Genomic DNA, 26,239 nt, shown 5'->3' on the forward strand with positions numbered 1-26,239 from the left:
TGTGGACCATGACATCTTATGTCATAAGCTCTCAGAAATTGGTTTCTCAGAACATACCATTGGTTGGTTCACTATCTCTCAGATCGGAGGCAATGTGTTCAACATAATGGTGCTTCTTCCAATTATCTAACTGTTATCAGTAGTGTACCACAAGGCTCAGTCTTATGACCCACCCTCTTCACAATCTACATAGGTAACGTAGAACAGATCATCGCTGATTCATCCTTACATTTCTATGCTGATGACACAGTTGTTTATTGTCAAGCTAAAACAGTTGCTAAGGTTTTCCAGCTTTTACAATCTGCTTTCAACATCATCCAGTCTGATTTGTTCCATCTCAAACTTGTACTAAACACCTACAAAACCAAAGGGATGTTGTTTTCAAACAGGAAGTCAGTCCCAGCAGTCCTTCCTTCTATTTTATCTGCAAATGGTGTCCCTGTTGAGTTTGTCGATTCCTACAAATACTTGGGTATCTTGGTCGATTCGCATCTCTCTTATAAGTCCCATGTTGAAAACTTGGTAAGGAAACTGAAAGTTAAACTGGGTTTCTTTTTCAGAAATAGATCCTGTCTAACTCTGAATGCTAGAAAATGCCTTGTAACTGCGACTTTCCTTCCTTCCATCGACCACAGTGACATTATTTACATGAACGCTACAAGCACCCTGCAGATGTTGGATGCTGTCTATCATGGTGCACTAAGATTCATAACTTGGGGGAGTGGTGGCGCAGAGGTTAGAAGATGGGCTTGTGATCGGAAAGTCACAGGTTCACCTCCCGGTACCATCAACATCAAAATGTGGGTGGAAAAGGTGAAACACACACACACACCTCCTTCCACCCTCATTCTCCCCACTCTGGGCCCCTGAGCAAGGCCCTTAACCTACATCATCTGCTCCCTAAACAGGTCTCTCTTGAAAATGAGTTAAATCAGGTCTCTCTTGTAAATGAGTCCTCGAGGCTCAGTGAGACTAACCTGGATAAATACAGTTTGAATGAATAAACACAATATAGTTTGACAAATTCCTGAACAATTAAGTGACAAGTACTAATACTACTCATTGTAAAGTTTTAGTTTTTGAGTACCTCTTGATTCATATGCAATAAATACCTCTTATCCTCACACCATCTCTCGTGTCAACACTTTCCAACCACGCCGACTGGTAAAATCATTTATATTCTGTAATTCAGCTTCAGTCGATCTAATATGAGTCTGTATTTGTAAGAGTTATAGAGAAGGACAGAGATTTTTAGTTTTTCCAAAACTGGCAAAATATTGAAACAGTTTTAAGGAAGTGAAATCAAACTTTAAAAAATAAAGATTCAATTTGAGAAACCAAGCTGTAAATATAGTGTGGTCAAAACAAGAAAAGGTTATTTGTGTATATTTTCTTCTTGAAGGAATTTTTCTTCAGAAAGAAAATTTGGAAATAAACATGTTGTCTGCTAAAGCTTTAGTTTAATAGATGTTTTTTTTTAACAAATACAGAAATGTGTCTTTCCTAAAGAAAATCAAATGCTGGAGTTCATTCTCTACAAATAATATTTGCATGTGTGAATGATGCTCTTGAATCAGATGTACACCAGTAAGAAAGTGAGATTTAAACATGGACGCCCCTCACTTTGCTATAAGTCCTATTATTATAGGATGTATTTGGTCAATAATAAAAAAAATATTGTGAGGCATCTGTTTGATCTTTTATGTGTATTTACATGAACCTCTTCCTCGGCTTATCTCTGTCATATCCTTTTTTTTCTGTCTGTGATGTTATTGCTTGTCAGAGACACCAAAAACAGTCATTAAAGAACTGATATCAGTAGTAATTGTTCTGTTCCTTTGAATATTTTAATAACCAAACATGGAAAACGCTGACACACAAGAACAATAACACTCCTGTGTGGTTTAGCTCCTGTCTTCAGATCACATTATATTTTTGTCCAATAGTTTTTCTAGGTACCATAATTTCTGGACTATAAGCCGCTACTTTTTTCACAGGCTTTGAACCCCGCGGCTTATACAATGCTGCGGCTAATATATGGATTTTTGGGTTTTTTTGACGGGCTAACGAGCTTCCTGCCACAAAACATTTAGCCTCATCACACCCCGACGCTCACATATCTTCCCAATACACATCTCTCCTGGGGGGTGGGTCCTTGTGACTCAATGAGACTACCTGTATAAATAAAGATTAAAAAATATCTGACTGATGAAATAACCAAACAGGTCACAGTGGACCAATGAAACAAGGAGTGGAGGAGAGAACGGGGAGGTGGAACTTAGGGGCACAACAAATTATTCTCAGCCACTTGATATCCATGTGAATCGTGTATTAACGTGACACTCGAAGCTCGTTGGTGGGCTTTGCTGACTGGTGGCAAGAAATCTTTTACCAAAACTGGCAGCATGCAAAGAGCAACTTCTGCTCCAGTCTGCCAGTGGTTGCTGACAGAGGAGCAGTTTAAACAAAAAAAGAATCCTCTGCAGGAGGAAGATGAAAATAGCGATCAATGACTTTCTGGTAGGCTACTGTATTTTTTAAACCAGCCTTATTACGGCACTGTTAAAAAAAAAAAAAACATTTACTGTACGTATTTGTGTATGTTACCAATACCTATTTAATCAAAAGTTTAAAAAAATCTTATATATGTACAAAATTATTATTATTGTTTAAATTTAGTGGGCGTGGCTTATATTTTGGTGCACTCAATAGTCCAAAAATTACAGTAAATATGTCAGATGGTAATAAATTTAGTGTTGCAATGTAGCATCAAATAATAGGTAAAACAAACCAGAAAATCAACAGTTTTTTGTAGAGATAAAGAGTAAATGGGTTATGTTTCCAAAAAACATGCATTTGGATAAGAGCATTATTTTGGATCAGTTGCATGACTGGGTGCTGACATTAGCAGGTAAATGTTTGCATAATGGATGCAGATGCACCTAATCCAATCAAGGAGCCTTTTACAGAAACCAAGCCATTAGACTATGGGGACAGATTAAAGTAAAAATCACAGTTTAACCAGCCAAATGCTGCTGCATCGCAAAATGTCCGGCAGCTTTTAAGAAGACCTCTGAGTGGAAAACCCAACGCCAGCCAAGAATGAAATGTTAAAACAGGAAACATGACAGTGCCAAAATAAAAAAGACCAACCAGTTATAGACTTACCTAACCTGATCTTAAAAGAGTTTCTTTCTTAGGAGTTCACGTTACACGTTAGATGCACCGTTTGTTGTTTCTTTGGCCGATTCCTATTATTATAAAAGCTTTTCATTTTGGTTGATTCTGATTTCATTCTAAGAACTGAAAGAAAGAAAAATGAAATTTCTAGCTTTTGTTTGATTGGGAAATTTGATGATGCTTAAATTTGAACAGTTACAATAAACATATTTTTTTTCCCAAATGTACTGTTGTTTGCTGGGAAATCCATGATCTTTATCCGTTTCTTCCTTTCTGGATCACGGGGGTCACTGGTGCCGATATCCAGCTATCACTGTGTGAGAGGCGGGGGACACCCTGGACAGGTCTCCAGTCCATCACAGAGACGCATAGAGACAAACGAGACACACAACCATTTGCTCTCTCACTCGGGACAATTTAGAGTCACCAACCAGTGAACGTGAACTCCACCCAGAAAGGTTCCAAATTAAAATTAAACTAAATAGTTAGATTACTAGACAGAGGTATTTGCATTAATAAAATTTACTTGTTAAATAATTAGACTATTTGCTCTTTATAAATAGGAATACAGTAATCTTGCTTATGGTACCATAACATACCATACCATACCATACCACTTTATTTATAAAGCACTTAAAACAGCAAGGCCAGCCAAAGTGCTGTACAGCAGAAACAAAACAAGCAAAGAACACAGCATAAATACATAGATCCAAATAGGTAAAGATAAGAAAGTAAATGACTAACATTATAGAAAACAGATGTTAAAATCAACTCACACAGTGTCAAAAGCCAGGAAATAAAAGTGAGTTTTCAAACGAGACTTAAAAACGGTGAGAGATGGAGCAAGCCTGACATGTAGTGGTAACTCATTCCACAGTCTTGGACCTGCAACAGAGAAGGTTCTTTCACCTCTGAGCTTAAAACGAGTTCCTGGAACCAATAAAAACATCTGATCTGCTGACCTCGGAAAGCGCTGTGAGACATATGGCTGCAGCAGATCAGTGAGATAAGAGGGGGCAAAACTGTTCAGAGATTTAAAAACATACAGAAGGATTTTAAAATGAATTTGTAAATGAACAGGGAGCCAGTGAAGGGAGGCCAGAACTGGAGTAATGTGCTCGCTTTTTCCTGTACCAGTTAAAAATCAGGCTGCAGTATTTGAAACAGACTTACTTATAATTTTAAACAGACTTATAAAAGTGCACCATATAATGAAACACTTTGTCTGGAAGGCCTCAATACAAATAATTTGGAACCACGTTTAAATTAATATTTGCAAGAAATAAAAACATTGATCTATTGATTTTTGTCTGTTGATCAACACATTCACAAACTCAGACGTGACTGAGGCTCTTTATTTGATAACTACTAAATAAACGTGTTGCTTAAATGCTTAAAGGAATGTGGATCGCCTGCTGTTCGTACGTGCCTTAAACAAAGTTCTGGTGCGATCTGTTAGTCCTGGAAACATGTGTTGAGGAGGAGTCTCAGCTACGACCGCTTCATATTTTAGGTTAATATCTGTAAACCTGACTGAGTTATAGCCATTTTTGTGTTTGCTAATGTTGATTAGCAGTGGCGACCATCTTGAGTCAGATTGATTCTAAAGGTTTCAGTCAGACAGTCTGTGATTATGTTCCGAGTTTCAATAAAAATATTTTCGTGCTTCCTGAGATATTTTGCTAATAGACAGATGACAGCCACAGGATCATGTAATTTCCTGTGTTCAGTCATGGCGGCAGGTGACAAAACTGCATCTCACGTTCTATGTAACGTTTATGGCAAGTTGCAGGAATGTGTTTCCACTTTACTTTTATGTTTTCCTACATTATATGTTAGAAACTAAAGGTCAGAGCTGAGCTCCCTCTCTCCTTCACCTGGAATGGGTGGGTGTGCAGTGTCCATCTGTTGTAAACCCTCCCACATGTCATGTTTTCCCTCCTTCTCCCGCCTTCGGCTCTTGCCAAGAAAACACCCACGCCGCCCACATCCAGATGAAACTCAGCGCCTCGTCTCCATGGATATGCAGACCCGCCGTCAAAAATAAAATCCACTTAACTCTCTCTTTGCTGTGAGAAGCTGGGTGGAGTGGTGTGTGCACTCCTCTGCTCCAGCCGCTGTCCGCTGACTCAATCTAGATGACTCAAATCTAGTACTAAAATATTGACTCTGCTGCTACTAGGCTTAAAGAAAACCATCATATCCCAGTTGAGGTCTACTGTAAAGCAATGAAAACAGAACGAGTTTGACCGGTGAAAAGCATCTCAATCAAAGCTGAAGCCACTCGTACGACTGGTCCGCTGATTGATAAAGAAGGAGTGAGATGACACTCCACTCGTCTCCTCATGCCCTGTGGTATAGATCGTGTCTGTGTTCAAGCGATGCAGTTTGAAGAGAAGCAGGTCAGCAGATGCTACACCAGTATTAACTTCTTAATGAAATGCATTGCCATAGCAACAGTAGAAAGGTAGTTTTGTTGGAAAGAACTTGAAGCCTCCTCATAGTGGGATGTGAAAGGGACATTAAAACACAGCAGGTGGCCCTTTGTGTTTCCCTTCAAGGTTGTTTGGTTTGTTCCTAATGCACCGGTGCTCGTCACATAATGTGTGCCTTGTTGTAACTGAGGATGATAGAAGTTGTATTCATTGAATGAATGAATGCACATCACCCACTGCCTTTAATGCCAGAGTATCAAAACTAAGAAAATGTCATAAAAAGAAACAAAATTATAGCCGTTTTAGTCAACCCTTGTAAATCGCATGCACTGCTTCATTCTGACTCGGACTAGATATTTTGCTAACACTGCAGACAAGCATTCAGACACAGGCAAATATTATAGCTATTCAGATATTTTTCAGAGAGACAAATCCTAGAAGATGCTGAACTGTCTGCCTGTCCTTCGTTGTCTCGCTCTGTGTAAGGACAAACTTGGAGGCTCTGCAGAAGAAGCTGGAGGAGCTGGAGTTGGACGAGCAGCAGCGAAAACGTCTGGAGGCCTTTCTGACGCAGAAGCAGAAGGTGGGGGAGCTGAAGGACGACGATTTCGAGAAGATCTGTGAGCTCGGTGCGGGCAACGGAGGCGTCGTCTTCAAGGTCTCACATCGACCCTCCGGTCTGATTATGGCGAGGAAGGTTAGTGTTTATATGCTCTTCCTGTTGTTTCTTTGAAGCTTTTATTTAAAGAACAATAAAAGGAAGAACAAGTTACTCCAGTTTAATAATTTTTCTGCCGTCACAGAATATTACCTAAGTGTGCCTCAGGAATGTAAATTGTATGCACCTTTATGCATCTTCCTAAAATTATTTTTTTTATCCTTTGCTGTAGATGAACACATCTGCGTGGCTTTATAGAAAACTGTATAGAGGTTATCTCCTAGCTTCATGTTCAGCTGTTTGTCCTTGAGCGAGTTTGTTGGCCAATTAAAAACAGGGATACCATGGACCTTAAACCAGGTACTGGTAGCTTTGGCACTGTGTGCAGGTGCCAAGTCTTGTTGGAAAATGAAATCTGCATCTCCATAAAGTTGGTCAGCAGCAGGAAGCATGAAGTCTCTAAAACTTCCTGGTAGACGGCTGCGTTGACCTTGGACCTCAGAAAACACAGTGGACCAACACCAGCAGATGACATGGCACCCCAAACCATCACTGACTGTGGAAACTTGACACTGGACCTCAAGCAACGTGGATTCTGTGCCTCTCCTCTCTTCCTCCAGACTCTGGGACCTTGATTTTCAAAGGAAATGCAAAATTTATTTTCATCAGAGAACATAACTTTGGACCACTCAGCAGCAGTCCCAGGTGAGACCCTTCTGACGCTGTCTCTTGTTCAAGAGTGGCTTGACACAAGGAATGCGACAGCTGAAACCCATGACTTGCATACGTCGTGGCGTGGTGGTTCTTGAAGCACTGACTCCAGCTGCAGTCCACTCTTTGTGAATCTCCCCCACATTTTGGAGTTGTTGTTTTTTTTTTCACAATCCTCTCCAGGGTGTGGTTATCCCTACTGCTTGTACACATTTTTTAACCACATCGTTTACTTCACTTCATCTATCTATTAATGTGCTTGGACACAGAGCTCTGTGAACAGCCAGCCTCTTTAGCAATGACGTTTTGTGTCTTGCCGTCCTTGTGCAAGGTGTCAATGGTTGTATTTTGGACAATTGTCTAGTCAGCAGTCTTCCCCATGATTGTGTAGCCTGCAACTAGACTGAGAGACCATTTAAAGGCCTTTGCAGGTGTTTTGAGTTAATTAGCTGTGTCTTCAATATTGAACCTTTTCACAATATTTTAATTTTCTGAAATACTGAATTTGGGATTTTCATTAGTTGTCAGTTACAATCATCAACATTAAAAGAAATAAACATTTGAAATATATCAGTCTGTGTGTAATGAATGAATATAATATGCAAGTTTCACTTTTTGAATGGAATTACTGAAATAAATCAACTTTGTTGTGATATTCTAATTTCATGACCAGCACCTGTAAATGTTATGTATAAATATTGCCCATTTTGAGGACAAAAGGGCTTTAATGTTTTTGTCAGTGTTAGTGTGTCTGTCTGTTAGCATAATATTTTATGAACCAAAGGATGGATTTGAATTAAGCTTTTAGAAAGTAATTATTGAATGTACTCTGCAATTAATTAATTTTTAAATCAACCTCATTTATTTCAGATGGCTGCCACAGGAAAGCAACCTTAATAAATGCAAAAATAGCTACAACCCAACGCCCGTTTTACAGATACTGAGCTAAATTTTGGCATGGTAGTAGCCGACAGTCATTCACAACGTATACTGAAGTGCAGCTCTTGTAAAATCACGCTAAATATTATTTACAAGTCATTTCTCATCACAAGAAGATCTTAGATTTAAAACTCTAACATGAAGAGCAGCAGGTGATATGCATGCTTTCAAAGAATGCCAACATGCAAAGATTTTAGTTTGTCATTCAACAGAGTTGTTTTATCCATGAAAGATGAAAACGTTGAGGTTTGCTGTGTTCCAGCTAATCCACCTGGAGATTAAACCAGCCATCAGGAACCAGATCATCCGTGAGCTGCAGGTGCTACATGAGTGTAACTCTCCATACATTGTGGGCTTCTATGGTGCCTTCTACAGCGATGGGGAAATCAGCATCTGCATGGAGCATATGGTACACGTCTTTATTTCACCTTGTACTGTGTAAAGTTATTTCTGCTACAGTAGTTAACATTGTTTCCCCCCCACGCCTACACTACATGTCCAATCTTGCTACTATTAAAGTGCTCCACATGTATTTTTGCTTATAGGATGGAGGATCTCTGGACCAGTCGCTGAAGAAAGCAGGAAAGATCCCAGAGCAGATTCTTGGCAAAGTCAGCATTGCTGTGGGTAGTTCCAACACCTTTCCCACCAAACTCATGTCCCGGCACGACTCTACATGTATATTTAAAAATATTAACACACGGTTTTCACTGATTGGTAAAAAATGTTTTGTAATATCAAACATTTCTTTTACAGGTCATTAAAGGACTTTCCTACCTGCGGGAGAAGCACAAGATCATGCATAGAGGTTGGTCTTTCTTCAGTCTACTGTTGGGGAATATTATCTTGCAGCTGGCACTCCAAGGACATCTGCACGCTGAACTCGGCTGAACTGATAAGAGTATAAAAATGAGCGGACAATGCAGCACACGGCAGATTCTTGTGACTTGTCTTCATGTGTGTGCTTTCTGTATACAGTAGTCCCTCGATTATCGTGGGGTTTACACATCCCTGCGATAAGATGAAAAACCATGGAGTAGGAACGCTATATTTGAGTATTTTTATGTATTTTTCAAGGCTTTATAAACCCTTCCTACACTCTTGCAATGTTCTAAACTCTTACATGTACTGTACAGCAAAATTTTACTCCCCAGCTCTGCACACCAGCAGCTCGGTTCAGTCGATCTCGATTCCGGATCTGCAGATCTACCCTGCAGCGGTGAAGCCCACCGCCTCGTCCAGGTTGATGTGCGTGTGGAAAATCAAGCCTCAGGATTATTTGCGACTTTCCTGTCAGTTCTGTGAGCTTAATAGTGTAGATTTGCGTTGCAAAACAATCCCTCCATTTCGGCAGAAAGCTGCGGCCGGAAGCACTGTTGGCTTCTGGGTAGTGTAGTTCTTTTGACTGGCGTTCCAGTGAAGAAAACTACAAAATGGCAGCGTCTGTTCAAAGTTTTTTTTTTGTTAACTTTTTGTCTCGTACCGTCTCAATCACATGAGTAATATTAAAATTGACAATTGTTGAAAAAATGCGAAAGAGCCAGTCCGTGAAAGTTGGAACAGCAAAGTAGTGAGGGACTACTGTATTTATGTAACCTGTCCTGAAAATCCGACCTTGCTATAGCGGTTTAAAATCTTCCCCTTCTGTTGAGTGTGGTTCCTTTTGAGCAAGTAAAATAAAGTGAGAACATTCTTCTCCAACATCTTCCACCTATTTTGCAAACCAGCTATGAAAACAAGTATGAAGACATCAAATGTTAAAAATGTAAATATCTTTTGGAAAAGCTGGAGCCCATTTTGAATTTGAAGTCAGCAACATATTTGAACATGGATGAGCCAATAAGACAGTTGTTTAGTATTACTTTAAAAAATAAAAAAAACAAATAACTAATCTATTTGGCAACAGGTCAGAAAGATGACGGCGAATGAGTCACTGGACTCCCACATTTCCTCTAAAATACTCACTGTTGTGGGATAGTCCAGAAAAAAGGCTGCATAGGTGGAGTGCAAGAATATGAAGTGTTTGAAAGTGAAACACACCAACAATGGTTTTGTAAGAACCTCCAAAAATTTCCCCTCAAATGTCCCCCTGGGATTAATAAAGTATCTACAAGTGAAGATTCTTATCATTTTGATGAAAATTGCTCCACATCACTTTCTAAAACTTTTGCAGATCTGGGACTTCTACACTTAATTTTTATGTAAAAGTACTTCAAGACTGTATTTGTTATGTGCAAGGAGTGAACTTATACAGAACGATTATGGAGACACGTGCTTCATAGGACTAGGCTTCAGAAACATCTTAATGCGTTTCATTAGTTATAAATTATTCAAATGGATGAGAATCCTGAAGGAATATCTTTAGAGCTGCTTAGTGTCAGTTGACCATTTGTTTCCTGTGTTTTCCTGAACTCTGCATGTTTCTCGTTCAGACGTCAAGCCCTCAAACATCTTAGTGAACTCCCGCGGTGAGATCAAGCTGTGTGACTTTGGAGTAAGCGGACAGCTCATAGACTCCATGGCCAACTCCTTTGTGGGCACTCGCTCTTACATGTCGGTGAGTCAAGAACAAAAATAAGGTTTCATAATGACGCAACAATTAAAGCCAGATTACTTTCGCAAAACAACTAAATTCCTTTTGTCTCGACAGTGGCGCCACCAGAAACCTTCGGGGTGGCCACGAAAACCAAAAGCCAGAATAGAATTTCAGACTTGTTATTTTGTCATACTTTTCTTTTTTTTACAATTACAGCAATATGGGAGTTAGGGAATCTCTGATAAGTTTTTTTTTTTTTTATCTACATAATTACTGATTGAGGAAAGCTTTGGCACTATTCAATTTAATAAAGCTCTTATAAAAAAATATTTTGCATAGAACCACCCGAGACCCTGCATTCTGTTTAGGCCATTGATTTTTGACTGTATTTACATTATTATTATTCAGGGGGACTAGAAGTTTTATTTTTAATGTATACTGTATTTTCCGGCCTATAAGTCACATCTGTCCAAAAATGTCAAATAATTTGGAAAAATCCATAAATAAATCGCTTCGCCGTGTGTCGCACCGATTAAGCGTCACTGTCGACAACCAGAAAATGTGGGCCGGTGTTGTACCAAAAATCGATTGGCCGTCAAATAGTGATCGCGGGAGAGTGCATGGGAGGACTTCAACAAAATTATAGCAAAGGTGTGTTAGTTTAACCTTTCCTTAATAAATACACTTTAATGGTCAAATCAGCTATTTTGCCGGAGCGGCGCAGTGAAATGAAGCTGATTTGACGGTTGCTCCAGGCGAGCAGAAGGTTGTATGGCCAGCCGATTGTGTTTATAGCTATTTTTCCCTATTACATGACACAACGGCATGCTATACACTTGAGTGCCATCTAGCGGCTGAAAATTGTAGTGTTTCAATATTTTTAGTCAGAATTAATGAAAATGATAGTATCTCAGACTAAAAATTGGTTTATAAATATGGGGAAAATCCACAAGTCACTTCGGCATACAAGTTGCAGGACATGCAAATTAGGCAAAAATGTGCAACTTACAGGCCGGAAAATATGGTATACATACATATTTGAATATTTTCTTTTGGCTGTCTCCCTCTTCAGGGGTCGCCACAACAAGCACTCGTATGAAGACTGGTCCTCCTTGAGGACCATTTAAACTGATTCAGAAAACTTCTGTTGTAACGTTTAACGTTTGTTCTGCAGCCGGAGCGCCTACAGGGCACCCATTACTCTGTTCAGTCAGACATCTGGAGTATGGGTTTGTCTCTAGTGGAAATGGCCATCGGACGCTTCCCTATCCCCCCACCCAATTCCAAGGAGTTAGAGCAGATTTTTGGTTTCCCAGTGGAAGGAGAGGCAGCCTTCAGCGAGTCCTTCCCAAACCCGCAGCCACCTGGGCGACCTGGCAGCTGTAAGTTTGATAGCTCTGGTTGATCCTGCAGAATATTTTTAGTACAGTCAGATACTTTTATTTTTGTCGTTTCACTCCCAGCGTATGGCTCAGACAGCAGACCCCCAATGGCCATTTTTGAGCTACTTGATTACATCGTCAATGAGGTGAGTTACTCACAATACATACGTTTGTCTTTTCTACACTGTACCTTTATTTGCAACTTTTCTTATTTTCCCCCAGCCTCCACCAAAACTCCCTGGGATATTCAGCTCAGAATTCCAAGACTTCGTTAATAAATGGTAAGGAATATTTTTTATTTAAAACTTGTACTTAATACTTCACTGACGGTTCTTCACCTTTACATTTTTCTTTATGACAGCTTGATTAAGAATCCTGCAGAGAGGGCAGATTTGAAGCAGTTGATGGTAAGTGTGAATTCATAGTTTTGTATCATCTAAACTCTGAAACATATTGAGCTATGATAAAACTTGTTTCAGGTGCATCCTTTCATCAAAACGTCAGAAGCAGAGGAGGTGGACTTTGCTGGCTGGCTGTGCAGCACCATTGGACTCAGTCAGCCTGCGACGCCCACCCATGGGACAGCAATGTGAGACCTGCTCTCACTGACAACAAAGCCATAAATACAAGTCTTTGAGATATTTGTACTATTGGATCATTTTCCAAGGAAGCAACAAGTTTCAAAATTATGAATAGTATATTTGAAGAACTAACTTAAAGGCTAAGTGAAATTATGTATTGAACATTTGTGGGCTACCTTGCAGGCCTGCATGAAAAGCCATCTTTTTCTAAGAATTCAAATTCTTTCAAATGTGCTGCTAAAGACTCTGTGCTTGATATTCCTCTTTACCCTCCCCAGACACCGCAGATTGTGTAATATTTGTAAGCTTATGTGAAATTATTCTCATCAATTAAAAGTTTTGAATAACACCTCTGACTCGTACTTTTCAAACAACTGATTTATTTACTGAACTGCAGTCTCTTTAGATTTAAGCCTTGGGTTTAGCAGGTGCTCCTTTCTTTCCATGCCTCTTCTTGGGCTTTAGCATCTTAGCCTTGATCTGTAAACAGAATCAAACTCAATAACCATCAAGTTTTATTTCCATCTCAACGTTTTCTAACTACAAACGACTTACAGTAGGGTCGTGCCGCAGGATAGCGTGACGCCTTGCCGTCTTGGCATAAGGGTTCAGTTTGAGCATTATCTTCAGATTCTTCAGAGGATTCTTCTTCAGGACTCTGCGGTTGATCTTTTTGCTGTAATTAGAAGAAAAACCAGACTTTATGTAAACGACCACTAAAACCGTTTTAGAAGAAGTTGGTTTTTGCATTGCTCAGAACTTCTATACCGATCAGGATTCAGAAACACGGACCGAAGCATAATATCATCATAGCCACGAGAAGTTAATGAACAGCTAATAAACTTAGTACGTACATGGGTGCACGTAGAGCTCTCTGGACCTCCTCACTCTTCAGAATCCTGCTCAGGTCTGTGTTTGTCATCTTGTGCATGGGAAGGCTGAAAACAAGCATCAATAGGTTTAAATTTACATCAGACAGAAACAACAACGTCACCACTTTAGTTTAGTTTTAACTCAGAACTTCATCAAATATCACAGAGTTCAGAAACACGGACCATGAAGTGGAAGCTCATCACTGATGTACACGTACAACATAACAGGACGCTGTGCTTCGTGCTACACGTCACACGCTGCTTAAAGACTCACTTGTAGTCGACCTTCAGGGTGGAAGGTTTGCGCCAGGTGCCGTACAGGTCGTCCAGCTTACGGAAAGCGCTTTCGGTCCAGATGCAGAATCGTCCAACGTGACCACCAGGAGCAAGCCTCAGGAGGTTCAGTTTGTTCACGTTCTGCAGAGTGATGCCTGCATGATGCAGCACAATTCAGTTTATTTATACAACTCCAAGTCACAACAGAAGTTATCTGAGGGCACTGAACAAATGCATCAACAACTGAACACTAGCAAACCAAGAAAGTCAAAACATGTTCCTTAGTTCACCACTGATATAAACACCACCAGGTACGACTAGAACGTTTCCTGAGCACAGTCATTTTATACGACTTATGGAGCTCACCTGGAATATTTCTGAAGGCTTTGGTTAAACCAGTGTCTTGGTTGTAGATGATGCATGGCCCTTTACGCTGGATTCGTCTACGATTTCTCATTTTACCCTTACCAGCACGCATGCGCTGAGAGGCGTAGACCTGAAAACAATTTATGGAAGGCATTCACATTTATAGTATATTTAGTGAACAAACTTAAAAAGCCAATTTAAATCATGTACAGTAGTCCCTCGTTACTTCGCAGGTCGACTTTCATGGTTTTTCAACAATTGTCAACTTTAATATTACTCACGTGATTGGGATGGGAGGTTTTAAAAAAAGTTAACGAAAATAAAAACTTCAGACAGGTGCCGCCATTTTGTAGTCCCCCCCCCCCCAAATAAGTCTACACTGTAACACCAGTCAGAAGAACTACACTACCCAGAAGTCAACAGTACTTCAGGCTGCTGCTTTCTGCTGAAATTGAAGTTTAGCAACACAAATCTACTTTATCTTTAAGCTCACTGAAGAGGCAGGAAAGTCGTAAATAATCCTGAAGTTTAATTATGCACATCAACCTGGACGGGGCGGTGGGTTTCAAAGCTGCAGGGTTGGTCTGCAGAAAGTGAACAGAGCTGCCGGTCTGCAGAGCTGGTGAGTAAAATGTTGCTGTACAGTAGGGGTTGAACGAGTATATAATTTTTAAACTCGACATTAACATAATAAAACCCGAGTAGAACTCAAGTATTTCCAAAAAAGTTCAATCTGGTCCTCTGGACATTCAAAAAAACAAAAGCAAAACAAAGCAAAAAAAAATTCTAGAAACGTTTCGTCTCTCATCCGAGAGACTTCTTCAGTCTGAGGTGCTGTATTCAGGTCAGTCTCTTAAATAGCACCTTCTTAGAGTGGATCAACCAGTTTGCTGCTGACAACCAAAACCAGCTGATCACATGCTCAAGAAGGACCATCAGCCTAACAATGGATCATTAGCACACTGATGGCTGTTTACTATTCACAGAGGGCTGAGTGATACTAGCAATCACAGCATTGTAAGAGGGGGACAGTTGAACCCGGAGGCCTCCACCCCTGTTTAATGATGGACGATTTCTTTTCAAAGATGGCCTCCTTTACTCCTCTCTCAAACCATCGTTCCTCTCTGTCCATGAAGTGAACATCTTCATCCCTGAAAGAGTGACCGCTGGCCTGGAGATGAGTGTAGACCGCAGAGTCCTGGCCTGATCATGTTGATCTTCTGTGCTGGTCCATCCTTTTGGCCAGTGGCTGTTTAGTTTCCCCGATGTAAGACTGATCACAGCCCTCCTGACACTGAACAGCATACACAACATTACTCTGTTTGTGCCGGGGGACTGGATCTTTGGGATGAACCAGTCTTTGCCGTAATGTATTTTGGGGTTTAAAAGCCACTGGGACGTTATGTTTAGAAAATAAACGTCTCAGTTTCTCTGATACCCCCTCAACATACGGAATGACCACTGGTCTGGGTTCCTCCTTTTCACCTGTTGGCTGACTGGAGTCCTGTTTGGGTTTCTTCTCTGCTTTCAGGAAGGCCCAGTTAGGATATCCACATTGCTCTAGAGCCTGTTTTGTGTAGGATTTCTCCTTCTGCCTGGCTCCTGAGCTAGTGGGGACGCTGTCTGCTCTGTGGTACAGAGTCCTGATGACTCCTAACTTGTGTTCCAAAGGGTGATGGGAGTCAAACTGCAAATACTGGTCTGTGTGGGTGGGTTTGCGGTACACCTCGGTTTGCAAATGTCCTCTATCCGAGACTGAGACCTCACAGTCCAAGAAAGCCAACTTGCCATTTTTTACATCTTCTCGTGTGAACTTGATGTATTTATCCACAGAGTTGATGTGGTCATTAAAATGTTGGACTTCCTGAGATTTAATTTTAACCCAGGTGTCATCAACATACCTGGACCAATGACTTGGTGGTGTCCCTGAAAAGGACGTCAAGGCTCTCTTTTCTACCTCCTCCATGTACAGGTTGGCAACAATAGGAGAAGCTGGAGACCCCATAGCACACCCATGTTTCTGCCTATAATATTGCTCCCCATATGTGAAGTAGGTTGACTGCAGGCACAGTTTCAAGAGTTGACACAGTTGTTCTGTGGAAAGCGTGGTCCTGCTGCTCAGAGTGGTGTCTGATTTTAATCTTAAACTGACCACCTCTACTGCATCATCAACAGGAATGCACGTAAAGAGTGATGTGACATCAAAAGAGACCATTGTTTCATCAGTCTCCATGATGACATCCCTCACCTTGTCCACAAAGTCCATGGTGTTCTGTATGTGGTGTTCTGAGCTGCCAACTAAAGGGATGAGTACAGACGCCAGATATTTGGAAACATTGTAAGTGACAGAGTTAATCATGCTAACGATAGGTCTTAAAGGTACACCTTGTTTGTGGATTTTAGGTAAACCATACAGACTAGGTGTGGCCTCCCCTGGGTACAGTCTGTGGTACAGAATACGGTCAATAGTCTTGTCCTGCTCCAAATTTTTCAGGCAATCTATTAACTTCTTCTTGTAACCACTTCCTGGATCTCTTTTCAGAGGTTCATAAGTGGTTAAGTCACTAAGGAGTGTCATAACTTTCTCATGATAGTCTTTCTGGTTCAAAATCACTGCGCACCTTCCTTTGTCTGCTGGGCCATCTCCAGGCCAGCGGTCACTCTTTCAAGGATGAAGATGTTCACATCCTGGACAGAGAGGAACGATGGTTTGAGAGAGGAGTAAAGGAGGCCATCTTTGTGAAAAGAAATCGTCCATCATTAAACAGGGGTGGAGGCCTCCGGGTTCAACTGTCCCCCTCTTACAATGCTGTGATTGCTAGTATCACTCAGCCCTCTGTGAGTAGTAAACAGCCATCAGTGTGCTAATGATCCATTGTTGGGCTGATGGTCCTTCTTGAGCATGTGATCAGCTGGTTTTGGTTGTCAGCAGCAAACTGGTTGATCCACTCTGAGAAGGTGCTATTTAAGAAACTGAGCTGAAAACAGCACCTCAGACTGAAGAAGTCTCTCGGATGAGAGACGAAATGTTTCTAGAATTTTTTTTGCTTTGTTTTGCTTTTGTTTTTTTGAATGTCCAGAGGACCAGATTGAACTTTTTTGGATTTTTCTACCTGGATTATTGAGCATGCATCAGGAAACTCAAGTAATTGATTACGACATAGATCTCAAGATACAAAAATAAATAAATAAATAAAACCGCAAAAAAAAAAAAAAAAGTTATTATTTACAAAAAAAAGACCAACAAAACATTGGGAGCGTATATTATTGCTCCTACCATTTCTCATACTGCAAATAATTCACAGGAAAAACTAAACTATTAGTTATTATTATTAAACTGCAAATGTGAAGAAACGTGCAGCACGTCAAAAATGAAACTTAAACCGAAACTGGTTCGGTGGATTGGACCCGGTGTTACACCATTCTCTGTGACCTGCAACAGTGCAACACCGCCCCCTACAGTCAAAGGGTTTGTTGGCGATATGTGCTGCTGATTATCCATGCCGATATCATGCTGCTGATTATTTCATACTTCTGTATTCATTTGTACTCGTCTACTCACTCACTCATGTTCGTGCTGCTGTTGGTTTGCACTGTATTTAGCGTATTAGTTTAGCATACTTCTTAGTTGACATCTTAGATCCTTATTACTGTTTCCTTTTACAATTTATATTTTTGCTGCTCTTGGATGTAACTGGGACCCTGTGTACACAATTTCATTGCACCTCATGTACCAAATGTGATGCAAATAATAAAAAATACTTGAACTTAACTTTATGGTCTTTAGGTCTCTTTTGTAAATGAGTCCTCGAGGCTCAATGGGATTTACCTGTCTAAATAAAGGTTGAATGAATGAATTATAAAGCCTTAAAATATATGTAAATACTAAAATAAAAAAAAAACAGTCCAGATGACCGGACAAAAAATTGTTGGGATTGTATACCTGGATTGTTGAGCATGGACCTTTTTAAAAAAATATATATAAATAACGTTCCTACTTTGTGGGTTTTCACCTATTGTGGGGACGGGATGTAGCCCCCGCGATAATAGAGGGAACTGTAACATTTGTGGGCTACCTTACAGGCCTGCTTGAAAAGCCATCTTTTTCCAAGAATTCAAATTCTTTCAAATGTGCTGCTAAAGACTGTGTGCTTGATATTCATCTTTACCCTCCACAGACACGGCAGATTGTGTAATATTTGTAAGCTTATGTGAAATTATTCTCGTCAATTAAGTTTTGAATAACACCTCTGACTCGTACTTTTCAAACAACTGATGGTTATTTGTCTCTATGTGTTCCTGTAATGGACTTGCGACTTGTCCAGTGTGTCCCATGTGTAGTGGACTAAGCCTACGTCGAAACCCAGTCTAAGGTCAAAACTCTTGACCTTTAGAACCTTGTGGGACAGAAGCTGTCATTTCATGTATTTGACTCCATAAATACAGGTTCACCCATCCTGAGACTTTCTTTCTTGAAGATTCAAGTGAAAAGAACACTCTCTTTTTATTATCATTACTATCTTACAAATGTTGATAATCAAAGTGTCTTAGTTCAAACCATTTTAGATGTTGCAGTGAACTAATCAATTTTATTAACTGAGTAATGATTTTATTCTCATGTTAAAAGCTGTGCAGAGTTTATGCATTTTTCTGATTTCTGCTTTTGAATGAGCAAGTGTGTGCGTTTACAAGGTTACAGTCAAACGAAAAACAAGTTGTTATGTTAAAACTGTCATGTTTTAGAATCCTCTCAGACGTAAATAGAGATGTTTTGCACCTGTGTCTTAGGCACGCCAAAACAGAACCCTCTCGGTCTGTGAGAACATTTCTGAGCTGTCTCATAACAATTCTCGCTGTCTCTAACCCCTTACGTCACAAAAACACACCCCTTCTGGTCGTTTCTGACCAATGAAAAATCCCAAAAAGTGAACCGGGAAAGAGTCTTTAAAATGTCAGTACTTCCTGGTCTACACAGACTCACAGGGACACGGAGAGACACACAGGTACTCAGAGTTGGAGAGTTGTCAGACTTCTAGAGTTCTGGAGTTCTGATGGAGTGCTGTTGGAGTTCCTGACATGACAACGAAGCTCTTCCGAGTTCCATGGGATTATAACATTTTCCACTGAGGTGAGCTGTGGCGGACAGAACCTCGCCGCTACTCCGGACGAGTAACAGCATCCTACGGAGACGCTGAAAGGGTGCGTTAAACGGAATCTCGCCTGAGACATCTCCAGGTAAAAGAGTCGTTTTCACCACCTAAGTGTACTGTGAGGAAAAGCTGAAGAAAGCCCGGAGAGTGCCGTTCTGTTCAACACTCTACCTCAAACACCATCTTTCTCCCCTTTAAACTTCATTTTTCATCTTAAACTTTTCTATCAAGTAGAAATTCTCCCAGATATTTAGAAATGTCTGTGTAAAGTGCTTACCCACATTCATGTGGGTAAAAGATCATAGTTGTACAGTTATAAATGTCTGTTGGTGCAGCAACGGAGAAATCATGGCCGTATGATTTTTCCTGATTGATTGCTTTGTTGTTATTTTCATAATTTGCCAAATTAATGTAAATGTTTGATGTTAAATTTGATTCTGTAAATAAATGACCGCATTCATTTTGATGGGTCAAATTTAAATGACGTCTCACTTTGCATTTCCTTAAATTCAGTGCACGTTTTATTCAGTCCAGAAAAATGAGGAACTCGCGTTAAATGATGAATACATCCCAGCATCTGTTCATCTACACATGCCTCTCACACAGTCATAGCTGGACAGAGACCCCCGCAAACCGAAAAGGAAGAAGTGGGTAAAGATAATGGATGGATTTATTTACTGAACTGCAGTCTCTTTAGATTTAAGCCTTGGGTTTAGCAGGTGCTCCTTTCTTTCCATGCCTCTTCTTGGGCTTTAGCATCTTAGCCTTGATCTGTAATCAGAATCAAACTAAATAACCATCAAGTTTTATTTCCATCTCAACGATTTCTAACTACAAACGACTTACAGTAGGGTTGTGCTGCAGGATAGCGTGACGCCTTGCTGTCTTGGCATAAGGGTTCAGTTTGAGCATTATCTTCAGATTCTTCAGAGGATTCTTCTTCAGGACTCTGCGGTTGATCTTTTTGCTATAATTAGAAGAAAAACCAGACTTTATGTAAACGACCACTAAAACCGTTTTAGAAGAAGTTGGTTTTTGCATTGCTCAGAACTTCTATACCGATCAGGATTCAGAAACACGGACCGAAGCATAATATCATCATAGCCACGAGAAGTTAATGAACAGCTAATAAACTTAGTACGTACATGGGTGCACGTAGAGCTCTCTGGACCTCCTCACTCTTCAGAATCCTGCTCAGGTCTGTGTTTGTCATCTTGTGCATGGGAAGGCTGAAAACAAGCATCAATAGGTTTAAATTTCCATCCATCCATTATTTTTACCTGCTTCTTCCTTTACGGATCACGGGGGCCACTGGTGTCCATATCCAGCAATCACTGTGCTAAAGGCAGGGGACGCCCTTAAGTCTGGACAGGTCTCCAGTCCAACACAAGGACACAAAGACACAAAAGCGAAAACCATTCTCTCTCTCTCACTCACACCTAGGGACATTTAAGTTATTAAATCAGCCTAACATGCACGTTTTATGGTCTGCGGGAGGAAAGTGGAGTACCCCGGGAAAACCCACTCATGCAGAGAGAAACTGCTAACTGTACTTTGACTTTGCTCAGACTAGATTATACATCAATACTCTGTGACAGTTTAATGACAGCAGGCAACTGTCACTGTTCACAGGATCAGACGCAAATTACACCATCATAGCAAGTCAAATTTTGTTCAGAATAATTACCATTATTAAAACATACGTCCAAAACATTCTCTCATACTTTTAAATCACATACAGTTAATTTTGTATTAGAAGTCTGGAAACTTACCCTTGGACATGAGTGCAGGAATGGCTGAAGCAGCCAGGGCAGAGCAGATGGCATAGCGTTTCTGGGGTGTATTGATCCTGCGGTGCCAACGGCGCCAGGTTTTAGTGGGGGCAAACATGCGACCACCACGACACATCTAAACCAAAGTCAAGGAAGTCCTGACACCAACAGAATTACTGAAGCACTTATAACCAGCTCAGACTCATTATTCACCAGCCATCGGTGCCCGCATATGACAGTAGACATTCAGTATAGAAGCAAATTATACCATCACAGCAAGGTCGTAAGCAAACGTGTAATAAAAAGATACGGTTCCAAAAGCACCCTGGCCAGAACGAGTGCCACCACCTCTGACACGAGGTATATAAGATACAGCTCTGTCTGTTCCCCAGGACTCTGCACTCGTCTGGTGACCTGAAATAAATATAAATTAGATGTATTTACAAAATGTTAAAGCAGCCGACTTACATAATGAAGGCATCATGAATAAATGAAAACACTCACCTGCAAGTTGGCTGACAGCATAAAGCTGGAGACTGTTCTTGCGCATGTTGGTGTGAACAAAATTCATATCAGGGCACTGGGGGCCCTGAACACAGCAGGCTGGACTACATTTTTATCAGACCTAGTTTTATTCTCAGCCTCCACCAAAACTCCCTGGGATATTCAGCTCAGAATTCCAAGACTTTGTTAATAAATTGTAAGGAATATTTTTTATTTAAAACTTGTACTTAATACTTCACTGACAGTTCTTCACCTTTACATTTTTCTTTATGACAGCTTGATTAAGAATCCTGCAGAGAGGGCAGATTTGAAGCAGTTGATGGTAAGTGTGAATTCATAGTTTTGTATCATCTAAACTCTGAAACATATTGAGCTATGATAAAACTTGTTTCAGGTGCATCCTTTCATCAAAACGTCAGAAGCAGAGGAGGTGGACTTTGCTGGCTGGCTGTGCAGCACCATTGGACTCAGTCAGCCTGCGACGCCCACCCATGGGACAGCAATGTGAGACCTGCTCTCACTGACAACAAAGCCATAAATACAAGTCTTTGAGATATTTGTACTATTGGATCATTTTCCAAGGAAGCAACAAGTTTCAAAATTATGAATAGTATATTTGAAGAACTAACTTAAAGGCTAAGTGAAATTATGTATTGAACATTTATGGGCTACCTTGCAGGCCTGCATGAAAAGCCATCTTTTTTTAAGAATTCAAATTCTTTCAAATGTGCTGCTAAAGACTGTGTGCTTGATATTCCTCTTTACCCTCCCCAGACACCGCAGATTGTGTAATATTTGTAAGCTTATGTGAAATTATTCTCATCAATTAAAAGTTTTGAATAACACCTCTGACTCGTACTTTTCAAACAACTGATTTATTTACTGAACTGCAGTCTCTTTAGATTTAAGCCTTGGGTTTAGCAGGTGCTCCTTTCTTTCCATGCCTCTTCTTGGGCTTTAGCATCTTAGCCTTGATCTGTAAACAGAATCAAACTCAATAACCATCAAGTTTTATTTCCATCTCAACGTTTTCTAACTACAAACGACTTACAGTAGGGTCGTGCTGCAGGATTGCGTGACGCCTTGCCGTCTTGGCATAAGGGTTCAGTTTGAGCATTATCTTCAGATTCTTCAGAGGATTCTTCTTCAGGACTCTGCGGTTGATCTTTTTGCTGTAATTAGAAGAAAAACCAGACTTTATGTAAACGACCACTAAAACCGTTTTAGAAGAAGTTGGTTTTTGCATTGCTCAGAACTTCTATACCGATCAGGATTCAGAAACACGGACCGAAGCATAATATCATCATAGCCACGAGAAGTTAATGAACAGCTAATAAACATGGTACGTACATGGGTGCACGTAGAGCTCTCTGGACCTCCTCACTCTTCAGAATCCTGCTCAGGTCTGTGTTTGTCATCTTGTGCATGGGAAGGCTGAAAACAAGCATCAATAGGTTTAAATTTCCATCAGACAGAAACAACAACGTCACCACTTTAGTTTAGTTTTAACTCAGAACTTCATCAAATATCACAGAGTTCAGAAACACGGACCATGAAGTGGAAGCTCATCACTGATGTACACGTACAACATAACAGGACGCTGTGCTTCATGCTACACGTCACACGCTGCTTAAAGACTCACTTGTAGTCGACCTTCAGGGTGGAAGGCTTGCGCCAGGTGCCGTACAGGTCGTCCAGCTTTCGGAAAGCGCTTTCGGTCCAGATGCAGAATCGTCCAACGTGACCACCAGGAGCAAGCCTCAGGAGGTTCAGTTTGTTCACGTTCTGCAGAGTGATGCCTGCATGATGCAGCACAATTCAGTTTATTTATACAACTCCAAGTCACAACAGAAGTTATCTGAGGGCACTGAACAAATGCATCAACAACTGAACACTAGCAAACCAAGAAAGTCAAAACATGTTCCTTAGTTCACCACTGATATAAACACCACCAGGTACGACTAGAATGTTTCCTGAGCACAGTCATTTTATACGACTTATAGAGCTCACCTGGAATATTTCTGAAGGCTTTGGTTAAACCAGTGTCTTGGTTGTAGATGATGCATGGCCCTTTACGCTGGATTCGTCTACGATTCCTCATTTTACCCTTACCAGCACGCATGCGCTGAGAGGCGTAGACCTGAAAACACAATTTATGGAAGGCATTCACACTACGTACATATGACAAAAATGCCAAACCCTGACACAATTTTAGCTGTTGTCAGTCAATTCAGAAACCATTATGAAGTCAATACTTCATGGATAATACTGGTACAACCACAGGCCATATTCCATGGGTTTTTGTTTGTGTGTGCACCTGTGTTCACTGGTATTGCATTTCATTAAACTGGGAACAGGAGGCAGCAGGCCAGTCATTTTAGTAGAGTCCCATTTAAGAACTATTGGAGGGAGAGCTGTGTGCCATTTTACTGCTCTGAATAAACTTTTTTTTTCTTATATGATCCAGTGAAAATACAAGTTATCCTTGTGTGCTTCCCATTTTATGTCTAAGCTTTTTGTAGTTTGAGTATTCATTGCCACATTCAGTTAAAACAGGTGTCAACACTGAGCATGATTTTTCAGTTATACGTGTGGATGACAAGTTATTTTAGGTTACCATCTACAAAAAGCTCAAAAGTAAAACCAAGTCACGTTTAGTTCTGATACAACAACTGAAGGAGATGAAGCTGCACAAGTCCACAAATACATCCATGATTCTGGCTGAGCTGTTCCATTTCACTACAACATTTCACAAAGAGACAGATGTTGGGGACATTTATATTGCTGACTTTAAATGCCTATTTTAATATTACCTTCTTGATGTCATTCCAGGCTTTGAGCTTCTTGAGCAGGAGCACTGCCTCCTTGGTCTTCTTGTAGCCCTCAACTTTGTCTTCAACCACCAATGGGACTTCAGGGATTTCCTCAATACGATGGCCTAACAACCAACAACTTCACTTAATCAAAGGATATTTACACAGAAACTGCTAACTGTACTTTGACTTTGCTCAGACTAGATTATACATCAATACTCTGTGACAGTTTAATGACAGCAGGCAACTGTCACTGTTCACAGGATCAGACGCAAATTACACCATCATAGCAAGTCAAATTTTGTTCAGAATAATTACCATTTTTAAAACATACGTCCAAAACATTCTCTTATACTTTTAAATCACATTCAGTTAATTTTGTATTAGAAGTCTGGAAACTTACCCTTGGACATAACAAGTGCAGGAATGGCTGAAGCAGCCAGGGCAGAGCAGATGGCATAGCGTTTCTGGGGTGTATTGATCCTGCGGTGCCAACGGCGCCAGGTTTTAGTGGGGGCAAACATGCGACCACCACGACACATCTAAACCAAAGTCAAGGAAGTCCTGACACCAACAGAATTACTGAAGCACTTATAACCAGCTCAGACTCATTATTCACCAGCCATCTGTGCCAGCATATGACAGTAGGCATTCTGTCACTGAGCACAGAGTCAGACGCAAATTACACCATCACAGCAAGGTTGTAAGCAATGTTTTAAAAGCAAGCCGTTAATAAAAGTGTAATAAAAAGATACATTTCCAAAAGCACCCTGGCCTGAACGGTGAGTGCCACCACCTCTGACACGAGGTATACGCGCTACAGCTCTGCCTGTTCCCCAGGACTCTGCACTCGTCTGGTGACCTGAAATACAAACATACATTATTCTCTCAATATTTCCAAAAGGTTCAAGCAGTCGCCTAAATTCATTCGTAACATGAACGAATGACAGGAACACTCACCTGCAAGTTCGCTGACAGCATAAGGCTGGCGACTGTTCTTGCGCATGTTGGTGTGAACAAAATTCACAACATCAGGGCGAATGGGGGCCCTGAACACAGCAGGCATGACTACATTTTTGCCCGAAGATTCTCCTTTCTCGGAATACACCGAGATGAGGGGTCGGGAACACGCCTGAGAATGCAACAACAATCTCAAGTTTATATTTTAAAACACTTTCAATTGGATTTATATTGATAACTAAACTAAATACTTATTTTAGTTACAATTCTTACACCTCCTACTACTTCCTACTTGAAGGTATCCAGCAAATTGTAGTAATGATTACTCTGTGCAAATATTACATTTAGATGCATACGACCTTTGATAGTTATAATCAAATTTGTCTTATATAAAACAGGAGGAAGTACATCGATGTTGGTATTAGCTTAGCACCGTCTTGCTAACATGGCTTGAAAAGCTTTTTTCCATCATTCAGTGGAGTACGGAATGACCCCGAGACGAAACAAATAAAACTCTCATGAATGGATTATGGTCAGGTACGTTAATTTCATAACCATTATAAAACACTTCGCATCGGGTCCGTGAGCTACGAAGCAACCAGTACACGTGTAACTGGGCCGAATCACTCAGGACTGCACGTTAAAATGGCTTCCCATGTTAGCTTCGATAGCCAGGAGCATTAGGTTGTCTGCTCACTTATTAAGTCTTAAATAGTCAAAACAGTCAGATTTCACTTAAATACATAACATTATGTGAAATGGCATATAATATGTGACATGCTAAGTGATATGCTTGCAGTTCCTCACCATTTTCGGTAGTTATCTTTCGGCTCGCCGGGGACCACGCTCCACACGCTATGGCGGCCACAGTAAAAAGGAAGTTGGTGAATCACCCGCTATCCCATATGCCTCCGCCCATGAGAAAACAACTTCCGTTAACAATATTTTGTACCCAATCTTTTCATGATAAAATAAACCTACAGAAAAAAATAAAGTTTTAAATATAAGCTGAAAATATTTTAAATAAATCATATTAAACAATTTAAAGTGGCTTCTAATGTTGGGACTATGTCTTCACTCGATCCTCGCGCAACATCTTTTTAC

General features: G+C 40.5%; 4 protein-coding genes, 8 non-coding genes and 1 pseudogene across 12 annotated transcripts in view; 1 reads left to right on the forward strand and 12 right to left on the reverse strand.

Annotated features, from left to right (window-relative positions):
• map2k1 (mitogen-activated protein kinase kinase 1) overlaps positions 1-12,469 on the forward strand; it is a 17,162-nt gene extending 4,693 nt beyond the window's left edge. The window contains exons 2-11 of the mRNA XM_037683535.1: positions 6,102-6,312; positions 8,186-8,332; positions 8,469-8,546; positions 8,680-8,731; positions 10,356-10,480; positions 11,634-11,841; positions 11,923-11,987; positions 12,064-12,122; positions 12,203-12,248; positions 12,321-12,469. Of these exons, the coding sequence (XP_037539463.1) occupies positions 6,102-6,312; positions 8,186-8,332; positions 8,469-8,546; positions 8,680-8,731; positions 10,356-10,480; positions 11,634-11,841; positions 11,923-11,987; positions 12,064-12,122; positions 12,203-12,248; positions 12,321-12,434 (1,105 nt within the window). The 3' untranslated portion in view covers positions 12,435-12,469. The remainder of the gene's footprint in view (positions 1-6,101; positions 6,313-8,185; positions 8,333-8,468; positions 8,547-8,679; positions 8,732-10,355; positions 10,481-11,633; positions 11,842-11,922; positions 11,988-12,063; positions 12,123-12,202; positions 12,249-12,320) is intronic.
• A 316-nt stretch (positions 12,470-12,785) lies between these two features.
• Positions 12,786-14,068, reverse strand: LOC119416304 (60S ribosomal protein L4). The gene is made up of 5 exons (XM_037683533.1): positions 13,937-14,068; positions 13,569-13,725; positions 13,277-13,360; positions 12,978-13,098; positions 12,786-12,902 (listed from the first exon to the last, which is right to left on the reverse strand). Exons 1-5 carry the CDS (start codon positions 14,046-14,048, stop codon positions 12,831-12,833), a joined length of 546 nt encoding a protein of 181 aa, XP_037539461.1. The 5' UTR covers positions 14,049-14,068; the 3' UTR covers positions 12,786-12,830.
• On the reverse strand, positions 13,172-13,238 carry LOC119416553. The gene has a single exon (XR_005187102.1). It is a non-coding gene; the product is annotated as a small nucleolar RNA SNORD18 (small nucleolar RNA).
• Positions 13,433-13,503, reverse strand: LOC119416551. The gene has a single exon (XR_005187100.1). It is a non-coding gene; the product is annotated as a small nucleolar RNA SNORD18 (small nucleolar RNA).
• A 5,691-nt stretch (positions 14,069-19,759) lies between the features above and the next one.
• Positions 19,760-20,314, reverse strand: LOC119416305 (60S ribosomal protein L4-A-like). The gene is made up of 3 exons (XM_037683534.1): positions 20,232-20,314; positions 19,933-20,053; positions 19,760-19,857 (listed from the first exon to the last, which is right to left on the reverse strand). Exons 1-3 carry the CDS (start codon positions 20,306-20,308, stop codon positions 19,786-19,788), a joined length of 270 nt encoding a protein of 89 aa, XP_037539462.1. The 5' UTR covers positions 20,309-20,314; the 3' UTR covers positions 19,760-19,785.
• LOC119416554 lies at positions 20,127-20,193 on the reverse strand. The gene has a single exon (XR_005187103.1). It is a non-coding gene; the product is annotated as a small nucleolar RNA SNORD18 (small nucleolar RNA).
• A 111-nt stretch (positions 20,315-20,425) lies between the features above and the next one.
• Positions 20,426-22,049, reverse strand: LOC119416451 (annotated as a pseudogene).
• Positions 20,648-20,747, reverse strand: LOC119416556. The gene has a single exon (XR_005187105.1). It is a non-coding gene; the product is annotated as a small nucleolar RNA SNORD16 (small nucleolar RNA).
• Positions 22,050-22,221: 172 nt separating the features above from the next.
• LOC119416307 (60S ribosomal protein L4-A) lies at positions 22,222-26,032 on the reverse strand. Its single transcript, XM_037683537.1, has 10 exons — positions 25,943-26,032; positions 25,136-25,307; positions 24,931-25,037; positions 24,579-24,717; positions 24,176-24,300; positions 23,373-23,502; positions 23,005-23,161; positions 22,713-22,796; positions 22,414-22,534; positions 22,222-22,338 (listed from the first exon to the last, which is right to left on the reverse strand). The coding sequence occupies exons 1-10, from the start codon at positions 25,943-25,945 to the stop codon at positions 22,267-22,269; spliced, it is 1,110 nt and encodes a 369-aa protein (XP_037539465.1). The 5' UTR covers positions 25,946-26,032; the 3' UTR covers positions 22,222-22,266.
• LOC119416555 lies at positions 22,608-22,674 on the reverse strand. Its single transcript, XR_005187104.1, has one exon. It is a non-coding gene; the product is annotated as a small nucleolar RNA SNORD18 (small nucleolar RNA).
• LOC119416552 lies at positions 22,869-22,939 on the reverse strand. The gene has a single exon (XR_005187101.1). It is a non-coding gene; the product is annotated as a small nucleolar RNA SNORD18 (small nucleolar RNA).
• LOC119416557 lies at positions 24,368-24,467 on the reverse strand. The gene has a single exon (XR_005187106.1). It is a non-coding gene; the product is annotated as a small nucleolar RNA SNORD16 (small nucleolar RNA).
• Positions 24,775-24,873, reverse strand: LOC119416558. The gene has a single exon (XR_005187107.1). It is a non-coding gene; the product is annotated as a small nucleolar RNA SNORD16 (small nucleolar RNA).
• Positions 26,033-26,239: the final 207 nt, after the last annotated feature.

Source organism: Nematolebias whitei, chromosome 10, assembly GCF_014905685.2.
Source record: "Nematolebias whitei isolate Nwh7 chromosome 10, NemWhi1, whole genome shotgun sequence".
NCBI classification, from domain to species: domain Eukaryota; kingdom Metazoa; phylum Chordata; class Actinopteri; order Cyprinodontiformes; family Rivulidae; genus Nematolebias; species Nematolebias whitei.

Bases quoted from the DNA above. Each gene is read 5' to 3' on its own strand.
- LOC119416304 (XM_037683533.1), bottom strand. From the start codon at position 14,048: ATGCGTGCTGGTAAGGGTAAAATGAGAAATCGTAGACGAATCCAGCGT. The intron at 13,361-13,568 runs GTGAGTCTTTAA...GCTTGTTTTCAG, and splicing joins ACCCTGAAGGTCGACTACAA to CCTTCCCATGCACAAGATGA. The intron at 12,903-12,977 runs GTAAGTCGTTTG...TTCTGTTTACAG, and splicing joins TCCTGCGGCACGACCCTACT to ATCAAGGCTAAGATGCTAAA.
- LOC119416305 (XM_037683534.1), bottom strand. From the start codon at position 20,308: ATGCACAAGATGACAAACACAGACCTGAGCAGGATTCTGAAGAGTGAG. The intron at 20,054-20,231 runs GTACGTACTAAG...TTCTAATTATAG, and splicing joins AGAGCTCTACGTGCACCCAT to CAAAAAGATCAACCGCAGAG. The intron at 19,858-19,932 runs GTAAGTCGTTTG...TTCTGATTACAG, and splicing joins TCCTGCAGCACAACCCTACT to ATCAAGGCTAAGATGCTAAA.
- LOC119416307 (XM_037683537.1), bottom strand. The intron at 24,301-24,578 runs GTAAGTTTCCAG...GTTGGTTGTTAG, and splicing joins TGCACTTGTTATGTCCAAGG to GCCATCGTATTGAGGAAATC. The intron at 23,162-23,372 runs GTGAGCTCTATA...TGCATCATGCAG, and splicing joins AGCCTTCAGAAATATTCCAG to GCATCACTCTGCAGAACGTG.